Source organism: Mobula birostris, chromosome 8 (genome assembly GCF_030028105.1).
Source record: "Mobula birostris isolate sMobBir1 chromosome 8, sMobBir1.hap1, whole genome shotgun sequence".
NCBI classification, from domain to species: Eukaryota; Metazoa; Chordata; class Chondrichthyes; order Myliobatiformes; family Myliobatidae; genus Mobula; species Mobula birostris.
The window spans coordinates 161383580-161405034 of NC_092377.1; the positions used below are offsets into that span (position 1 = coordinate 161383580).

The 21455-nt window shown below is 44.7% G+C and overlaps 1 protein-coding gene across 5 annotated transcripts in view; it reads left to right on the top strand.

Moving 5' to 3' along the window:
• Window positions 1-21455, top strand: part of LOC140201881 (beta-adducin-like) — a 148928-nt gene that overhangs the window by 89792 nt on the left and 37681 nt on the right. For 4 of the 5 annotated variants that reach the window (XM_072266645.1, XM_072266644.1, XM_072266647.1 and 1 more), the window contains exons 3-8: window positions 838-973; window positions 2875-2964; window positions 5294-5445; window positions 9038-9118; window positions 15433-15582; window positions 19267-19410. In XM_072266645.1, the coding sequence (XP_072122746.1) occupies window positions 838-973; window positions 2875-2964; window positions 5294-5445; window positions 9038-9118; window positions 15433-15582; window positions 19267-19410 (753 nt within the window). The remainder of the gene's footprint in view (window positions 1-837; window positions 974-2874; window positions 2965-5293; window positions 5446-9037; window positions 9119-15432; window positions 15583-19266; window positions 19411-21455) is intronic. The other variant, XM_072266646.1, reaches the window with a different exon arrangement.

Consider the following 21455-nt stretch of genomic DNA (forward strand, 5'->3'; position numbering starts at 1 on the left):
TCTGAAGAAGAAGGAATCTGATAGGAGAGGAGAGTGGACAAATAGGAGAATGGTAAGGAGAAGGGGCACCAGGGGAACTTTGTCCCAGAACACTCCTGCTGATTGTCTGTAATACAAGAGGGGCATGATGGGACAGTGGGCAGCCATCTTGCTGAGTGAATGTCCTCCCTCGTGGCGAGGAGTGGAAGACTGTGCAGCCTCAGCTGTCCCTGGTGAAGGAAGGTGGTGCTTTGTCTGGAAGGCATCTGCCCCATCGTCATCGTGTGCCTGGTAACAAATGAAAGTGATCTAACCCTCGCAATCTTACGGTCATAAGGATGAGTGCTGTTTGAAATGAGATGCATTGGAGAGTCCAGCCTAAAAGTAGAAGACCCACCCCCAAGTGAAAGTTCAAAGTCAAAGTAAATCTGTTGTCAAAGTACATACAGTGTACTACCTATAGATGCATTTTCTTGCAGGCATTCACAAGAAAATTAAGAAAGGCAATAGAAATAGAATGAAAATACATCAACAAACACTGACGAACAAACAATGTGCAAAAGGAGACAAAGCATGCAAGAAGTATTAATAAAATGTAAATAAGTAATATTGAGAACATGGGTTGTAGAGTCCTTGAAAGTGAGTCTATATGCTGTGGAATCAGTTCAGTGTTGAGGTGATAGAAATTGAGGTACTGGTTTATACATCGCCCAGCCACGCGAAGAAGCTCTTGTGATGGATTGTAAGATGTATTGCAAAAGAACTTTCGCACGAGTTAATGGCTATGATAAACCGTGCTCCCGGGAATGATCAGGCCTTTGCTCTGTAAGATTAACAAAGTCCTCTCATTCTCCTCAGGCATTTCGAGATGAATTGGAATGCTTGATCCAAGAGCAGATGAAGAAAGGAAGTGACTCCAGCAACCTCTGGGCTCTGCAGCAGATAGTGGACTTTATGTCGAGCACTCCAATAACCATTCCCACCTCACCACCAGGTACGGTTGTGCACTGAAAGTCCAGCCTGTGCTTCATATTTAATTGACATGCAAACCATGAGCACCAAGCATTCTGAGACTGGACGAACATAAGAAACCAAGTGCTCTCACCAGCTCCACAGTGCCGGAGATCCACTGTTGGTTTCAGTACCACAAACCCCTCCCTCCCCATGCCCCTTGCAGTTCAGATCTCCATCAATACACTCAGTGCCCACTTTATTAGGTACACCTGTACTCCTACTCGTTAATGCAAATATCTCATCAGCCAGTCACGTGGCAGCAACTTAATGCATAAGAGCATGCAGACACTGTCAAGAGGTTCAGTTGTTGTTCATACCAAACTTCAGAATTGGGAAGAAATGTGATTTAAGTGACTTTGACCGTGGAATGATCGTTGGTGGCAGATGAGGTGGTTTGAGTATCTCAGAAACTGCTGATCTCTAGGGATTTTCACACACAACTGTCTCTAAACCATGTTTTAGAACAATGGTGTGCAGAAGAGCATCTCTGAACGTACGACACGCCGAACCTTGAAGCAGATGGGCTACAGCAGCAGAAAATCACTCCACTACTGTACCTAATAAAGTGGCCACTGAGTGTCTATTTAATTACTTCATCTCCACCGCTCCCTTGGGGAAAGAGCTCCAAAATATCATAAGGATCTTATTGGCCAAGGATCTTATTAACCTTTAGACTCATGACCTTATCTGGTACATTTTCTCTACAGATGGAGAATGTTTAAACTTCTTCCCTCCAGATACTCTCTTGTTTATTGATTATTATTGGGCCGAAAGCAGATCTAGTATAACGATAATAGTCTCTGCGAATTTTTTTTTTTGTTTACCATTATTAATCACCGTGGAAGCGTCACAGTAGTGTAGCAGTTAGCACAACGTTGTTATGGCTCCATGCATCGGAGTTCGGAAGTTCAGTTACGGCGTCCACTGTAAGAAAGTTTGTGCGTTCTTCACGTGACCGCATGGATTTCCTCTGGGAGCTCTGGTTTCCTCCCAGTGTCCAAACGCATACCAGTTAGTAGGCTATTTGGTTGTTGTAAATTGTTCCCTGATTTGGCTAGGGTAGGAGTTCCCAACCTTTTTTGTGCCATGGGCCCCTGCCATTAGCCAAGTGGTCTATGGACCCAGGTCGGGAACCCTTGGGCTAGGGTTAAATTGTTGGGTTGCTGGGTGGCCCAGAAGATCCTGTTCTGCACTGTATCTCTAAATAAAATAAATAAATTGATTCTCAAGCACAAAAGGACCAACTTTTACTTTAAACACGAGGAAATCTGCAGATGCTGGAAATTCAAGCAACACACACAAAATGCTGGTGGAAAGCAGCAGGCCAGACAGCATCCATAGGAAGAAGCACAGTCGACGTTTTGGGCCGAGATCCTTCGTCAGGACTAACTGAAAGAAGAAATAGTAAGAGATTTGAAAGTGGGAGGGGGAGGGGGAGATCCGAAATGATAGGAGAAGACAGGAAGGAGAAGGATAGAGCCAAGAGCTGGAAAGTTGATTGGCAAAAGGGATACGAGGCTGGAGAAGGGAGAGGATCATGGGACGGAAAGCCCAGGAAGAAAGAAAGGGGGAGGGGAGCACCAGAAGAAGATGGAGAGCAGGCAAGGAGTTATTGTAAGAGGGACAGAGAGAGTAAACTTTAGCATCTTTGTTCCTTTTAATATAACATTGAGACTTTTCCTGCTCATCTCCATCTTTACTGCTCCCCACCGCGCCCCCCCCCCCCCCACATTATGAAATTCTGATATGTGTTCCCGTCTCGGTGTTAACATTTTACATGGCAGCTGATCAATTGACAGTCAAGCTGCAAGCTCGGATAACTCTATCAAATTTGTCGAACGCAATTTCCCATTCATAAACCCGTGTTGATTTTTCTTGGAGACATGAAAGACCGCAATTTCTGGAATCTGGAGCGAAAAGCAAACGGCTGGAGGAACTCAGCGAGTCAGGCAGCATCTGTGGAGAGAAAGGGTTAGTCAATGTTCCGCCTCAGGCTCTGCACCAGGACCTTCGACTACCTTCTGATTTTCTAAATCTCCAACTACTAACTCCTTAATATGGATTCCAGCTTTTTCCCCAACGTCAGATGTCTTAGGCTAACTGACTTCTAGTTTCCTGCTCTCTCTCTCTCTCACTCTCTCCTGCTTTCTTGAATATTGGTGCTATTATTTCAGTTTTCCAATCCTCGGGAGCTCTCCAGAATCCAGGGAATTTTTCTAGATGAAAATCAGTACATTTCCCATTTCTGCAACCACTTTGCTCAAGGGACTTGTTAGTCTTTAGACTTTATAGCTTATCTGGTACATTTTCTCAAGAGATGGACCATGTTTTAACTTCCTCCCTCCTGATACCTTGTGCATTGGAGTACTTTTGACCATGAAGACTCTACCATTTCTTTGTTTCCTATTATTAATTCTCAAGCTCAAAGGGGCCAATATTTACCTGAACTTTTTTATTATTGTGTATATAATAATCTGTTTTTATCTTCATGTGTCAAGGATTCTTAATTGCTTTCCAAGTACGTCTGCTTACACAAGTCAAACAATAGGCACTAGTTTTGTTGGGGCAAGTTTCCAGAACGATCCTACATGTGATAAACACAAGAAATTCTGCAGATGCTGGAAATCCAGAGTAATGCACACAAAATGCTGGAGCAACTCAGAAGGTCAGGCAGCAGCTATGGAAAGGAATAAGCAGTCGAAGTTTCAGGCTGAGACCCTTCATCAGGATTGGAAAGGAAGGGGGAAAATGCCAGAATAAGAAGGTGGAGGCAGGGTCAGCTGTACAAAGCTAGGAGGTGATAAGTGAAGCCAGGTGTGGATGGATGAAGTGAGAAGCTGGAGGTGATAGGAGGAAAGGGTAAAGGGCTGAAGAAGAAGGAATCTGATAGGAGAGGAGAGTGGACCATAGGAGAAAGGGTAGGAGGAGGAGACCCGGGGTAGGTGGTAGAAGGGTGAGGAGAAGAGAAGAGGTAAAAGGAGATCCAGACTGGGGAATGGAAGAAGGGAGGAGGAGGAAGGAATACTAGAAGTTAGAGAAATCAATGTTCATACCATCAAGTTGGAGGCTAGCTAGACAGTATAGGAGGTGTTGCTCCTCCAACCTGAGAGTGGCCTCATCATGTCAGCCCAGAAGGCCATGGACTGACATATTGGAATGGGGAATGGAATTAAAATGGTTGGCCACCAGAATGCACTGTGGGTACCCTGTAAACGGTGAGCCTGGTACAAGTATTCTCGCGTGCATTCGATGGGTGTAATGTAAGTATGTCATTGTGAACCAGTCAGGCCCTGAAAGTGGAGGTGTATCAAGGAGCGGAGAGTCAGAGGATGAAAGCAAATCAGTCACAGGTAGACAGGGTCATAAAGAGAGCTTCAGGCACGTTGACCTTCATTAATCAGAGTATTGAGTACAAGAGTTAGGATGTTATGTTGAAGTTGTTTAAGACTTTGGTGAGGCCTAATTTGGAGTATTGTGTGCAGTTCTGCTCACCTACCTACAGGAAAGATATCAATAAGATTGAAAGAGTACAGAGAAAATTTACAGGGATGTTGCCAGGACTTCAGGAAAGGTTGAAAAGGTTAGGATTTTTATTCTCTAGCGTATAGGAGAATGAGAGGAGATTTGATAGAGGGAACCAAAATTATGAGAGGTATAGATAGGGTAAATGCGAGCAGGCTTTTTCCACTGACAGAACTAGGGTGAAATATTTAATGGGAACTTCTTCACTCAGAGGGTCATGTGAGTGTGGAACGAGCTGCCAGTGGAAGCAGTGTGTGTGCAAGTTTAATTGTAACATTTAAGAGAAGTTTAGATAAGTACATAGATGGGAGGGGTATAGGGGGCTATGATCTAGGTGTGGGTTGATGGGACTAGGCGGAATAACAATTTGGCATGAACTGGATGTGCCAAAGGATCTGTTACCACGCCGTATGCTCTGCGATTCTATAACTCCAAGCAATTGGGCACAAGAAACTACAGATGCCAGAATCTGGGACCACACTGAAAGCACTGGAGGAACTCTGCAGGTTGGGTGCCATCTGTGGGAGGGAAATGGACTGTCGATATTTCAGGATGAGACCCTTCATCTGGACTCCTGAACAAATCCAAGTAAAGGGTTTTGACCTGACCCATCAATTGTCCATTTCTCTACACAGATGGTGCCCAAGCCTACTGAGTTTCTCCAGCCCTTCGTGTGTTGGTCAGGCAGGTGATCGCTAGCATATTCACAACTAGTTTAAAGTTAATATGCAAGGACGGTGTTTTGCGTAGAGCAGTAATTTTTATTTTTCTCAACAAGGAGTGACAATGGTGGCACCAATCAATGACTTCCGAGCCATGGAGTCGTTGGCCTTTGTCAAGGGAGAGAGGCTAATGCGTTGTAAGGTGGCCAGCATCCATCGGCTCTTGGACTTGTTTGGATGGGCCCAGCTTGCCAACACCTACATCACGGTGAGTGGGGAGACTGCATGTTCAAGCAGGGGTGGACATAGATATAGAAGTGGAATTAGGCCATTCGGCCCATTGAGACTGCTCCGTCATTCCATCATGGTTGATTTATTATTCTGCTCAACTTTATTCTTCTACCTTCTTCTGTAACCTTTGACACCTTTACTAATCAAGAGGTTTTCAACATCCTTTTTAAATATACCCAACGATTTGGGCTCCACTGCCATCTATGGTAATGAATTGCACAGATTCACCACCATCTGACTCAAGAGACTCTTCCTTATCTATTTCTTGGTAACTGCAAGTGCAAGTACTGAGATTGATGGCTACAGAATTGGTTAGTGAGGTTGTGTAACCCACAGGGCCCTGAAGTCTGTACAACCCTTTATTTCATCCATGGGAACCCGTTGCCATGGCATCCTGTAACCCTTACGAAACGTTTACCAATAAGATGCTGTAGCTCTTGGCAATGCACAACGTAAGATCACCACAGTCCATTGGATGGGGAAACATTAATTTATGGGATGTTAGTTTTCTTTGCTGACAAAGTGTTAGTGATGAAAAGAGATGAAAAGTTAATCCCTTTCTACATCCTGTGAAATCAATAACATTAAAATTCCTACTTGTTGCCAAGGATACAGAAAGAAAAGTATTTGGCATAGAAAATTAATAGAATTTATTTCATGTGCCATTGTTTGCATTCTAAGACAATTTCTCTTTTTTCTCATTCTTTACTTTCTCTCACTCTACCTATTTTCTCTGCTTCCTGTCCATCTTTCCACCCTCTTTCCATTTCTTTTTCCTTGCTTTCTCTTTTGCCCATCTGTCACCATCTGCTTCCGCTTATCTTTGTTCTCCCCTTTGTTTCGCCGTTGTTCTCTCTCACTCTAACACATTCTCTCCTACTCCCTCACCCCCTCCTCCTCTCTCTCTCTCTCATTCTCTCCTGCTTCTTCTCTATCTCTCTCTCTCTCCCCGCCTCCCTCTCACTTTCTCACTCTACTGCTCTCTCTTTTGCTCCCTCTCTTTTATCTGATTCACTCCTGATCTTTCTCTCACTCTCTCTCATTCTCTCCCTGTCTCTCTACCCCTCTCTTTTCACTCTCCCTTGCGCTCTTTCTCTCTCTCTCACTCTCTCTCTCTCTCTCTGTCACATCCTCCATTCTCTCTCAGTCTCCCTCTTACTATCAGGAACCTTTCTCAAAAGACAATGCTCTTCAAAGACCCATGGACCCTCTCCAACACTGACACTCTTTCACTGTTCACATCCCCAAACTTCCTGAAATATTTTACTCTCTTGAGTGTAACGTACAGGGTGCTACTAAGTTTTTCTTTGCAAAAACTTCCAGAGTCTCTCTCTCTGATTCACTTGGATCTGGGAATTGCTGACCGACTCTTGAACAGGCCTCATTACTGACTTCAGTTGGAAGTTGTCAACCAGTTAAAGGAAATTACACTTACTGCAGGAAATGTTTCTTCATTGGAGCACAGCGTTGGAAACTCTGTTGGGCAGAATGCAGCTGAGCACAGGAACTTCTGTATTCCATCAGCCCAACCCTCAGTCTCCCCCACCCCCCCCCCTCTCCCATAGATAGTGTTTCTCAGGAACCCAGACTTTAGGTGTTCAGACCAGGCAAGCCTTTTGGGAAGGGTTTTATGCAGAGAGTCTGTTCAATGCTGTGGGTTAAGAAAGTGAGTTGCCGTCTTCCAGACCCAGACCACAGAGTTGTGGCTGTGAGGGGCAGCCAGTAGTTTAATGGTTAGTGTAACGCCATTAAAGTGCCAGATGCTTGGGTTCAATTCCGCTGTTGTCTGCCAAGAGTTTGTACGTTCTCCCCGTGACTGATATTCACTCCAGGTGCTCGGTTTTCCTCCTGCCGTCCAAAGGTGTACGGGTTAGGATTAGTAAGTTACAAAGGTGTACAGGTTAGGGTTAGTAAGTTACAAAGGTGTACGGGTTAGGGTTAGTAAGTACGGGTGTACGGGTTAGGATTAGTAAGTTACAAAGATGTACGGGTTAGGATTAGTAAGTTACAAAGGTGTACGGGTTAGAGTTAGTAAGTACGGGTGTACGGGTTAGGATTAGTAAGTTACAAAGGTGTACGGGTTAGAGTTAGTAAGTACGGGTGTACGGGTTAGGATTAGTAAGTTACAAAGGTGTACGGGTTAGGATTAGTAAGTTACGCTACATTGGTGCTGGAGGCATGGTGACGCTTGCGGGCTGCCCCCCAGCACAGCCTCGGACTGTGTTGGTTGTTGACTCAAACGATCCATTTCACTGTACGTTCCAACGTTTCCATAAGGTATTGGAGCTGAACTATAAGTAACTGTTACATACATAGGCTGATACATAGACACATAAAGTGACTCTAGATGATATGTATGTAGTGGTGGTGGGGTGGTTAAATGATGGAGGGGTTGGGGCAAGTAACAGCTTTTGAGTGGTGTTGGTGCAGAGTGAATAACTATAAAATATAAGGTCATTTGGCCCATTGAGTCTGCCCTGCTATTCCATCATGGCTGATTTATTATCTCTCTCAAACCCATTTTCCTGCCTTCTTGCTGTAACCTTTGATGCCCTCACCTGCATACGTTTTGACAAATAAAGCTAATCTTTGCTGAGCTTTATTCTTTATCTTTCAGTTGAGATGAAGGGTCTTAACCCGAAGTGCCGATTTGTCCATCTCACTCCACAGATGCTGCTTGACCCAAGAAATCCCAGAATACCGGACTGCCCAGCAGGTCAGGCAGCATCAGGGTGGAGAGAGATAATGCACCCACTTTGGGTTAAGGACCCTTCATGGGAATTGGGGAAGTGAAAAGGCAAGAGTGTTTCCTTGGTGCAGAAAGGGGGAGATGAGGAAGCAGCAGGGAATGTCCGTGACAGGGCGCAGACCAAAATTATCAAGGCTTATTCGTTAAGTGAAGAGATGTGGCTGAGAAGTGAGATAGTAGGCTTTGTGCGTGATCCCGGTGAAAGACATGCTGGGGTTTTAGTCTGGGCACAGGAAGAAGCCATGATCAGAGGTAATAGATGTAGAGAGAAATACACGGTCTTACCCTTTGGCTACAAGGACCTGTACAATGGCAATCATTCAGACTTCTATGAAGTACATTTATTGCTGTCTGGTGCAAGGAGGAGAAATTTATGAACGTCAGGAAAAAATAGCAAAACAAGCGGGAGCAAATTAGAGTTAAGCAGTAGAGGAGAAAAGGGCTGATTAAGAAGGAGAGAATAGAGTGCGAGGGCAGGCTTGCAGAGAACATAAAAACTGACACTAAAAGCTTTTATAGATATATCACGTGGAAAAAAACTAATTCTTATAGTCAGAAATGGGAACATTTATAAAAGGAACAAAAATTTATGATTTAGAATGAGTAACAAACAGCTTAATTAAGCACGTGTTTTGGTTCTGTCTTTCAAAACCTTCTAGAAATGCTATGGGGAACATAATATCTGAATTAAATCAGTGTCCTAATGGACTGGTGGTTGGGAAAATTGAACTTTGGGATGGATGGAGTGAATGGCTTTAATCCACAGCACACTTTTGTTATCTTTGTTTCCTTCTCCAATTTTTTTTTATTTTTCCTTCAGCTCAGAGTCAGTAAGGAACAAGATCATTTCCTCATCATTCCCAGGGGAATTTCCTATGGCGAGGTCTCTGGATCTATCCTGGTGAGTATATTCATTATGAACGTCCACAAACCCCTTGTACTGATCTACAGCATTAGAAAGGGTTGGGAACCCCTGATTACGAGCATTAACAATGGCTTTTAACCCTTCCTGACCTGGAGGCTCCTTTATTGTTTACTTCAATCTTAAACTGAGTACTTCACGCACTCACTTAGCCCACTCTGACTGGCCACTTGACAGGCCTGTCGTTTAAGCTCAGTCCCCCCTCCGCTCTCTCATGGAGCATGGAACAGAACTGTGCCAGAATCGGCCCTTTGGCGCGCAGTGTTGTGCCAAATAAATTCAGTAAATAATCCTTTCTGCCTGTACATGTCCAAACCCCTCCATTTCTTGCACATTAATGTAAACGCTTCTATCCTATCTGCCTCCACAACTGTCCCAGATGGCACCTTCCAGATGCCCACTGCTCTCTGTGTACATAAACCGGCCTCGTACATCTCTTTTGAACATTCCCCCTCTCAGCTTCAATGCATGCTGTCAAGTATAAGACAGTTTAACCCTGGGAGAAAAGTACTGCACGTCCATGTCTCTCAAGGGGAGCTCCTCTGTAATTTTCTCATATAGTGGGTGAGTGGGAGGGAGGAACGGGGCTTGTTTCACTGTAGTTGTTCTGCTGGGCATTCTGGGCATACTGTGTCGACACCGGAATGCACAGTGACACTGGATGACCCCTGGGTGTATTGGTTGACAACACAAATGGGGCATTTCACTGCTTCGATGTGCTCACGAGAAATAAATTTGAATCTTGCAGTGCATCACATGGTTAATGAAGTCTGCGTTGCACAGGCTGCCTGTGTCTGCCTTTTTGCCCTGACATAGTGAGCAGTGTGGTGTGTCAGACCAATAATGTTTGAGGACAAACCCCATTCCAAATGTTCGATCACGAAGACTAATCTGATGCACCAGTGCAGTGCCAGGGGAACACTGCAAGCCAATGGCCCATCTCCCTCCAAAATAGACATAAAAGACTTAACTGCACCATTCAAAGAAAGCAGGGAGTTCCCGTAGAGACACAGAAACAGGCCTTTGAGAACACCAAGTCTGTGCCAAACTTCTTGCCGATCTACACTATTTCTTTATTTTCCTGTAAATGCCTGCAAGAAAATGAATCTCAAGGAAGTATATGGTGATACATGTAAACCTCACTTAAAGAGAACCCTCATTTCGGACTCCCATGTCTTCATTTGATTAGTTTTCATGTTCTGAAGTTGAAAAACATAACACAGAATAACACACTGATGCTCTATCAATTACTCCAAAAAACTGGAAGTAGAGTAAATACTGAAAGGCTTTTATTAGCAGTAAAATGTGACCTCGACCATGCTGAGCATCTGCCCCTGGACTGAGGGAGGAGCAGTGGCGCAATCGCCTTTATTCAGGGGTCTGTGGGAGGAGCCACAGGAGCAGTCAGCAGAGGGGCGTGTCCAGACAGGTAACCCAGTTACAACATATATACATGGTTTACCACACACACGTAAAATTCTGGAAGAACTCAGCAGATCAGGCAGCACCTATGGAGAGGAATAAAGAGTTGATGTTTCTGGATGAGGCCCTTCATCAGGATGATTGTGTGAGTTACTCAGGAACAGCAAGGTACTGTTCATGAAAATTCAGAGATCTGATAGCATTGGGGAACGAGCTGTTGCCAAAAGTTTGAGTGTGGGTCTTGAGACTCCTGTACCTCCTGATGACAGCACTGACAGAGGGCACATATAGAGTGGTGAGAGTCCTTCACGATGGATGCCACCTTCTTGAGATGTCCTCGAGGGTAGGGAGGAGGCTTGTGCCTGCGATGAAGCTGGCTGAGCCTACAGCCTCATTTGATCCAGCAGTTTTTTCTCCTCCTGAGGTCTTCACAATTCTCCAATCCGCCCAAGTTCTCCCAGAGTGCAACTACCCCCCTCCAAATCATCCATAACTTTGTTTGTTCATTATGTGCCATCTTGTATGATGTAGGTAATCATTGTCTTTCCGTGGCCACGATTGCCTTGACAATTTTCTTTCTACAGAAGTGGTTTGCCACCGCCTTCCGGGCAGTGTATTTACAAGACGGGTAACCCCAGCCATTATCAACCCACTTCGGAGATTGTCTGCCTGGCGTCAGTGGTCACATAACCAGGACTTGTGATACGTACCAGCTACTTGTACGACCATCCACCACCTGCTTCCGTGGCTTCACGTGACCCTGATTGGGGGCCTAAGCAAGTGCTACACCTTGCCCAAGGGTGACCTGAAGGCTAGCGGAGGGAAGAAGCATCTTACACCTCCTTTGATAGTCCACTCTGCCACCCAATCCATAATTTACCAATTCTTTTTCCCAAACTCCAGTGACTTATCTTCACCAGTCTCATGCTGAGAGGCAAAACAAGACAGCCCGCACTCAGAACTAATTAAAGATGGCAGAACAAGTGCTATTGTTATTAGGAAAGCTTTTTGAAGAGTGTTGTGTATCCAAGGATGTGACATTTAACCTTTAGACATCGCACATTTGCCTTCAGCTGCAAAGCCGTCCGCAGACACAGACACGAAACATCAGGAAAGACGTCAAGGTTTTGAGGAGGTTACCCAGGTCAGTGTCAGGGAAAAGACAGTCGTTCTGCAGAGAAGCTCGGGAAGTTGCAATTGTTCTAGGCTTAGAGGAAAAGTAATACTTGAAGTGATGAGGCTTCTTTGACGAAGCAAGGAGGAAGAAACATTTCCTCTGAGCTGGGGTGTTTGTGAACAGAGATCATGGTTTTAAAATCATTTAACAAAGGAACTAAGGAGGAAATGGAGAGAAATTATTTTCAACAGATGGTTGTCTCGATCTGAAACTCACGACCTGAAAGAGTAGTGGGGGCAGATTACTCAGGAAATTTCAAAAGGAAGTAAGATGTGTATTAGTTTGCAAAGCACAAAAAGTTCAAAAGTTCGAAGTAAGTTTATTAACGAAGTACGTATATGTCACCATATACTACCCTGAGATTCACTTTCTTGTGAGCATTCACAGTAGGATGAAGAAATACAACGGACTCAACGAAAAGCTGTACACACATAGAGACTGACAACCAACCAACATGCAAAATAAGACAAGCTGTGCAAGTACAAAAATATAATAAATAAATAACACTGCAAACAAACAAGTTAATAAACTATACTACAAATGGTAAATAAATAATACAGAGAACAAGGGAGCAGGTAAAAAGTTAAATGTAGAATTAAATCTTAAAGGTTAGCTGGGGGGGGGGGTCAGTCAGATCCTGTGCTTTATTTCGCTTTCTTCCATACTTTTTAACTTTTTTATTTAAAGACGCGACTTGATAACAGGCCCTCAGGCCCAGCGAGCCCATACTGATGCAATACGCGCATTGACTGTGATAACTGGTTGTGATTTAATTTCACACTTGTATCAGTCTGAGGCTGTGAAGCTGAGTAGAAGATTGTAATGAAATTGGTGCGCGAGCTTATCAAATCTGTAAGGGATTCCGAGGAGGCGAAGGGGTTTGTTACTGAACCTGGCCTTGCAATGCTCCTGCTGGCAGGAAGCAGCATCAGAGGAGCAGGGCCTGAACCAGATGGTTCACTGATTGATTTGCAAGCCATGCTGGTAACCTCAGTTGAATCTTCACAGAAAATGCAAGAAAATATGAACCAGCTTGGAAATTAGCCTGTCATGATGTTTCATGCCAGAATCTTGGTGCAGAGATGTTTATCATTCTCCATTCCAGAAATATTAACCAGTGAACTGATTAAAGCATCCACCATCTGAATGTAAAAGTCAGTGCTGTGTCAGTAAGCATGTCTCTGCTTTGAGCAGCTTCATTCCTCTTTCAGTACCCAAATCAGCACTTAATCCTTTACAAAATGTGTCTAGAAATTCAGTAGTGTAACATTTCTCTTCCTGATTGAATTTTTAAATTTCCACATTGCTTTACTTGGAAATTCGACCATGTAGTATTGTATAGTTAATATTTCAATAATGTCTGAGTAATCTATATATATTAGTCATAGTAATAGTCATACTTTATTGATCCCAGGGGAAAATTGGTTTTTGTTACAGTTGCACCATAAAATTGATTAAGCATTCTTGTTTGCTTAAATAATTCATTACAGGTTATATGCATATGTTACCATGTGACCACGTGCTATGTACGCACGTTACTTAAAGCAAACACATAGTTAGACTCACATTTTGGACTCCTGTGTCTTCATTTAACGATTTGAAGTCACAAAACATAATGTACTGTCATGTGACCTTGGGCCGCTGGATCTACTTTGTTTATTTACCCATGACAATGTGTGTCCATCATCTTGTCAATGTACCACAGGGATGTCTGCACCTTGGTTCGTCCAATTTCTCAGAAATCCACCGCCCTCTCCCCTCGATTCAAATCCCTGTGACTTCTCACCTCACTAATCTTCGCGCAGAGTTCTTGCCCCTTCACTCACAGGGATCAAGAATTACTCACCGTATACATTTACTTGTACAGTGGATTCAGGTTAATTGGTCCAATTAAGCGACTGTCCCAATTAGCCAAAGTTCCACGGAAATAGCTTTAAAAAAGACAAACTATGTTTAACCGTGTAACAGATTATGTATTTAAGTGAAATCCAGCACCAATTAGAACACTAGCAATACTATTACAGTACTATAAAATTGTGTATTAGTTCCTAATAGTTATCGTTGGAGAAATTCATTCCAATGGACACTGCCTTATTCTTTCGATTGACTGTAAATGAACAAAGTTAGTGCAGATAATGGACTGCTTTCATTGCCTTCCTGCATTAAGTAGTGTCGAAAACCACTGCTTTTTAATGCAGTGTTAGTCAGTCCAAGTGAATAACATAACACAAGCATATGCAGCTGACACTATTTGAAAACTGTTTGCTGTAAGTACACTCTAATGTCTGATGGACATACAAGTGCACGCGACTGATGCTAGTTAGAAGCTTCTGCGTCCTCCAAATCTTCATTTTCACAGTAACATTCAAGGTGATTGTTGATACCTTCAAATCTGTTGTAGGTCCTAACTTGTTGAAGCAGTGAAATTGTTTCATTTCCACTCCGGGCCATTTCTCAGATCTGCAAGCCTGAATGCTTGAAACTGCAGTGAGCAAAACGGTTTTGAATCGTCTTGCTGCTTATTTCTCACCAACTATCTGAAAAAACTGACTATTTTTTGAACAAACACACATAACTGATGCTATTTAAAAACTGTTTGCTCTAATCATGGTGTAATGTCTAACAGCCACACAATCACACGTGATTGATGCCAGTTAGAAACTGTTTGGCAACGGTCTTCTGTCCCAATTAAGCAGCACAGTGTCCCAAATAAACAGAGGAAATTCCGGCTATTTTCTCAATTAGTTTTTGTTCTTTAAGAGTTGTTCCAAACAAGGGGGCTGCCCTGGTTAACCGATGACCTTATTAACTGGAATTCACTGAATAAAGAATTTGTTGTGGTGTGTTAATCAGGGGATGAGATGCAACAAAAAACAACGACGTTCAACAGTTATAAAGAGTAAAGAATTTTATAAAAATAAAGTTATAAGTTAAGTACAGATATAGAATAAAATGTGAATAAATACCAGTGTGTATTTACAATGTAAACAGCATTATAAAAAGTGGTTTAGGTGTTTACAGTGCAGTGACTGAGGTCATAGATTGGGGAGGGTGTGGGGGGAGCTAACTAGAATGGTTGATCAGATGAACTGCCTGTCGAAAAAACTTTTATGATGGCGTGAAGTTTTTTGTTTCAATCCCCCAGATGGGAGCTTTTGGTAAAGACAGCGTGCAGGGTGGGTTTGCACGGTTACATTCCATCCCACACCTCTGAGGTTGGAGTAGAGAAGGGCGATGGGAGATTGGAGGGAGGTGGACAGGATCACAGCAGGTTTAGAGAGGAGTGGTAGAGGGACTTACTTACTACTGGGGCATAGGCTGCCAACAGTAGCTCGCCTGAGTCCACTTAACTAGGGCAGTCTTTCCCCTTGTCTCCAGGTGTAACCTATCTTCTTGGTGTATCCTTCCTCTCCCAGGGATGAGGTCTTTAGGGCTTCTGTTGGCATTGCTGCAGCACTGGAATTTTATGGGATTGCGTTGCTAGCCCCATGCCCAAACCTCCTCCTTTCGCAGCTGGGCTTGGGACTCCATGGCGGAGTTAGCGGGAGAGCGAGGCCAGTCCTATTGGCAGGTGATCCAAAGATTGGAGATCCCCTGTTTAAAGTTTTGGATAAAACCTGATGTCGTTAGCGTTGCAATCAGAGAATTGGTGCTTCCGGAACATTTAACACTTGACGCTAATCCCTCTTCCTAGGTGAAGGTCAACATTCTGGGCGAAGTGGTCAGTCAGGGTAGCACCAATTTCTCGGTGGACACGGCTGGGTTCAGCCTACACTCAGCTATCTACTCCGCTCGACCGGATGTCCGCTGTATAATTCACCTGCACACACCGGCCACTGCTGCGGTGAGTATTCATGGTTAAACCCAAGGAGCCCAGCTCTGGATGCCTCGCTACGTGCTATGTTATTTAATCATTGCTACTCAGTAAATAACTTACCGAGCCTACCTCCATGTCCTTCACTGGGGTGGACTCTCCCTTTGTGAGCACGGCCCACCGCCCTGCTATTAGCAACGCATTGCACATTGCTTAATTTTGTTATCACTAGGGTGGCACAGTCGTGAAGCAGTTAACACAACGCTTTACGGGTGCCAGCTGTAAGATCAGGGTTCATTTCCCACCAGGACCTTGAATGTTCTCCCCATGATCGCGTGTGTTTCCTCTGGGTGCTCCGGTTTCCTCCCACATTCCAAAGACATAAAGGTTAGGGTTCGCCACCTCCAACGGGATCCCACCACTAAGCACATCTTTCCCTCCCCCCCCCCCCGCTTTCCGCAGGGATCGCTCCCAACACGACTCCCTTGTCCATTTGTTCCCCCCCCCATCCCTCCCCACTGATCTCCCTCCCGGCATTTATTCTTGTAAGCAGAACAAGTGCTACACATGCCCTTACACTTCCTCCCCCACCACCATTCAGGGCCCCAGACAGTCCTTCCAGGTGAGGGCGACACTTCACCTGTGAGTCGGCTGGGGTGATATACTGCGTCCGGTGCTCCCGATGCGGCCTTCTATATATTGGCGAGACCCGACGCAGACTGGGAGACCGCTTTGCTGAACATCTACGCTCTGTCCGCCAGAGAAAGCAGGATCTCCCAGTGGCCACACATTTTAATTCCACGTCCCATTCCCATTCTGGTATGTCTATCCACAGCCTCCTCTACTGTAAAGATGAAGCCACAGTCAGGTTGGAGGAACAACACCTTATATTCCATCTGGGTAGCCTCCAACCTGATGGCATGAACATTGACTTCTCTAACTTTGTTAATGCCCCACCTCCTCTTCGTACCCCATCCATTATTTATTTATATACACACATTCTTTTTCTCTCTCTCCTTCTTCTCCCTCTGTCCCTCTCACTATACCCCTTGCCCATCCTCTGGGCTTCACCCCTCCCCCTTTCTTTCTCCCTAGGCCTCCTGTCCCATGATCCTCTCATATTCCTTTTGCAAATCACCTGTCCAGCTCTTGGCTCTATCCCTCCCCCTCCTTTCTTCTCCTATCATTTCAGATCTCCCCCTCCCCCTCCCACTTTCAAATCTCTTACTAGCTCTTCCTTCAGTTAGTCCTGACGAAGGGTCTCGGCCCGAAACGTCGACTGTACCTCTTCCAAGAGATGCTGTCTGGCCTGCTGCGTTCACCAGCAACTTTCATGTGTGTTGCTAGGGTTCGTAAGAGTTGGGCAAGTTATGTTGGCACTGGAAAGGTGGTGACACTTGTGGGCTGCCCAGCACAGTCCTCACTGATTTGATTTGATGCAAAATGATGTATAACCTGTATCTTTCAATGTACAAGTGACGAATTAAGCCAGTCTTTATCTTTGTAAAGCTATGACACGCTAACTGACCCCATTTGTCAGGTTACACTCCTCCCTACAGCAACTTTGGCCTCACCCTATCACAGGTATTCCCTTTGTTCTATCTGTTCCTCCCTACCTTCTCTACAACTTAACTTTGAGCACCTCCACTCCATCCACCAAAAATGGAACTCCCCAGTGGCCCAACATTTTAATTCTCTTTCCCATTTCTGTTCTGACATGTCGGTCCATGCCCTCCTCTTGTGCCATGATGAAGCCTGATGGCATGAATATCGATTTCACCTTATGGTTGAAAAAAAAATCCCCCTCCCATTCCCCTCTTCCTCTATTCCCCACTCTGGCCTCTTGCCTCTTCTCATCAGGTTGGAGCCTACCCAGGCAGAATGTAAGGTGTTGCTCCCCCATCCTGAGGGTGGCCTCATCTTGGCACACTTAATTTCCATAGGTACTCTCTGACCTGCTGAGTTCCTGCGGCATTTTGTGTCTCTTGCTATGACTTTCTCATATTTACTCCCAGATCTGCTGGGGGTACCCAGCACTTTCTGAATTTCTATTGGATTCCTGGGGCGCTCTTCTTTTCCTTCTGTTTTTGTCCTGAAATGTTACTCTGTCATTCTCTCTCCCTGTACATGCTGACCAACGGGCTGAGCCTTTCCGGCTCTTTCGCTGTTATTTCAGCTTTCCACCAAGAGTCATTTACTCAAGGGCAAGTCAAATCTCAGTTTCCCTGCATCAAAACCTGTTCAGCTTTATGTTGGTTCCTGTAGTGTCATTCTCCCCTCTATCGCCTTCCTTCTGGGGCTCAGCTGTGGAGGGAATGAAGGCCACAGCCTTGTGTTTGTCCCTCAGCAGATCCTGAGGGCCGCCGGCAACACTGACTGTCGCACTGATCGGCAGCTGAGTGGCGACTCACTGCTGCGTCCCTCAAAGGAAGTTGCTGCACTCTTTCGAAGCTCAATCGCATCGCTGCCATGGCTCAGGGTTGGCCTGTCAGCCTTTCAAGATTCAAGATTCAAAAAACTTCATTGTCATTCTAACCGTACATCAGCTCTGCAGGGCAGAATGAGACAGCGTTCCTTAGGAGCAGTGAAATCATAACATAACAAACGCAACACTAATTAATAAACATAACAATAAATAGTAAAACACAACAGCCACATGTCAGTTAAAATCAAGTTATAAGTGTCCAGTGCAAGTTAAAAGTGTCCAAAGCAGAGTCAGGTAGAGCAGCTACTTAGCAGTCTGACTGCCTGTGGGAGGAAGCTGTTTAGTAGCCTTGTGGTTTTAGTTTTGATGCTCCTGTAACGTTTGCCTGATGGCAGAAGAACAAACAGTTCATGGAGAGGGTGTGAAGGGTCTTTAATGATGTACCGTGTCTTCTGGAGGCATCGACTCTGAAAGAGGTCTTGGACAGAAGGTGCTAGCATCTACCACTAACTGTGTGAGCAGTATCTGCCTCTTGGAAATGGACTTGGAATTGAAATTGGTTTATTATTGTCTCATGTACTGAGGTACAGTGGAAAGCTTGTCTTGCGTACTATTCGTACAGGTCAAATCATTCCACAGTGCATTGAGGTGGAACAAGGTAAAACAGTAACAATGGAGAATAAAGTATAACAGCTTTAGGAAAGTGCAGTGCAGGTAAACAATAAGGTAGAAGATTATAACAAGGTAGATTGGGAATCCAATTTATCATACCAGGAAACTATTTAGTAACAGTGGGGTAGATGTTGTCCTTGTGGTGGTACATGCTTTCAGGTCTTTGCATCTTCTGCCCAAGGGGAGAGGAGATGGGGTGGGTGTGGTCTTTGAGTCTTTACTGAGGCAGCAAGAAGTATAGACAGTGTCCATGGAGGGGAGGCTGCTTTCCGTGTGTCCACAACTTTGCAGTTTCAGACAGACCAGTTACCATACCAACCTGTGATGCATCTGGATAGAATGCTTTCTGTGATACATTGATGAAAATTGGAAAGGGTCAACAACAAAAAAGGGGGTCAACAACAGCATGCCAAATTTCTTTAGCGCCCCCCCCCACCCCCCAAGGATGTAGAGGCGTTGGTGAGCTTTCTTGGCTGCATTGTCTTTGTGATTGGACCAGGGTAGCCTATTGGTGATGTTCGCTGCTAGGACGCCATAGACGACGACGAGAGCCTTCAGGATATGCACGAACAATGAGATCTCTTGCTTCCTCTAATCTTCTCCTAATTGCCCTCTAGGTTTCAGCCATGAAATGTGGTCTTCTGCCTTTATCCCATGAAGCCTTGCTGGTTGGAGATGTGGCTTATTATGAATATAATGGAGCACCTGATACAGAGGAAGATAGAATCCAGCTGCAGAAATGCCTGGGACCTACGTGCAAGGTACTTGTCCCCACATATTTATGTTGAATTTTCTTTCTTCCATTTCAGAAATTCTTGAAACTTCTGGTTACTGAATGGGCACTACAAGACCACAAGACATAGGAGCAGAATTAGGCCATTTGTCCCATAGCATGTGCTCTGCTGTTCAATCATGGCTGATTTATTTCCCCTCTCATCCCATTCTCCTGCCTTCTCTCCATAAACTTTGCACCCTTGCTAGTCAAGAAAAAGTTATCAGCGGTAGTTGGTGGTCTGGTCTTTGGTGATTGTACTCCGAGCACTGAACATGCTTCAGGAATCCCCATTGTATTTCAAGTCCAACACCTTAACCACTCAGCCATTGCAGCTCTGGTTAAAGTCGGCATCTATCCTGTAATACCCTCATCCTTTAACATTTCACCTGTTTGCTCTTGGTTTGGGTGTGGGGTGACGATACATCTCTACCAAAGATGGTGTAATGCTCTCCTGCCCTCCGCTAGGCTGCAGGTCACCCTTGGGCAAGGTGTAGCACCTGCTTAGCCCCCCGATCAGGGTCACGTGAACCCATGGGAGCAGGTGGTGGATGGTTGTACGAGTAGCTGGTGCATTTCACAAATCCCAGTTATATAACCATACAACAATTACAGCACGGAAACAGGCCATCTCGACCACTGTGCCAGACAATCTCTGAAGAGCATTGATAATGGCTAGGGGTCACCCATCTTTTAAAGGCACTGCCCAGAAGAAGGCAATGGCAAACCACTTCTGTAGAAAAATTTACCAAGCACGATCATGATCGTGGAAAGATGATGATCATCTACTTCATACAACGTGGCACATAACGAACAAGTGCTCTTGGTTGCCTCAATATCCCACTTAGACTGGGTCACTCAACAGCAGCTTTAAATTATGTGTCATCAATCTTTGAACTGTCGCTAGTAGGTCAAGGTTCCCGCTGTATCTCCTCTGTCACCCCACCACAATCTTGTCTACTTCCATCCAATCTCTTCTCTTCCTTTACTCCTTTGCTAGGTTTGCGTAAGTTCAGCATGTCACCTAAAACTTTGACAAACTGCTATAGGTGCAAAGTATCCTGACTGGTTGCATTGAAACACCTATGTCCAGGACTGGAAAAATTTACAGAAAGTAGTGGATACAACCCAGTCCATCATAGGCAAAGCCCTCCCCACCACTGGGTGTATTTACAAGGAGCACTGCCACAGGAAAGCAGCATCCATCATCAAGGACCCCCACCACCCAGACCATTCTCTCTTCTCACTACTACCACCAGGTAGGAGGTACAGGAGCCTAAGGTCCCACACCATCAGGTTGAAAGTAAATGTATTATTATCAAAAGTACTTATATGTCACCATATACAGCCCTGAGATTCACTTTTTGCAGGCATTCACAGTAAATGCAAAGAAATAATTTTTTAAAAATCAAAGCAATAATAATGAATAAATAAGCAATAAACATCAAGAACATGAGATGAAGAGTCCTTGAAAGTGAGTCTTTAGGTTGTGTGAACAGTTCAGTGTTGGGGTGAGTGAAGTTATCTCATTTAGTTCAAGAGCCTGACGGTTGAGGGGTAATAACTGTTGCTGAACCTGGTGGTGTGGGTCCTGTACCTCCTTCCTGATGACAGCAGTGAGAAGACAGCATGACCTGAGGGGCTGGGGTCATTGAAGACGGATAATGATTTCCTGCAGCTCTGCTCCATGTCGATGTACTCAGTGGTGGACAGGGCTTCATTTCTGTTCAAGGGTGTTGATGTTTCCGTACCAGGCTGTGATGCTGCCAGTCAGTAAACTCTCCACTGCACATCTATAGAAGTTGGTTAAAATTTTAGATGACTTGCCAAATCATTTCATGTCGTAAGTATAAAGTGAGTAGAGCAGGGGTCTAAGCACAGAGCCTTGTTGTGCACCAATGCGGATGGTGATCTTGGAGCTTATTGATTAGTTCTGAGGGGATGATGGTGTGAATGCAATGCAATGCAATCACTGAAGAGCATCCTGATATATGCATTTCACTGTCCAGATATTCCAGAGTTGAGTGACGAGCC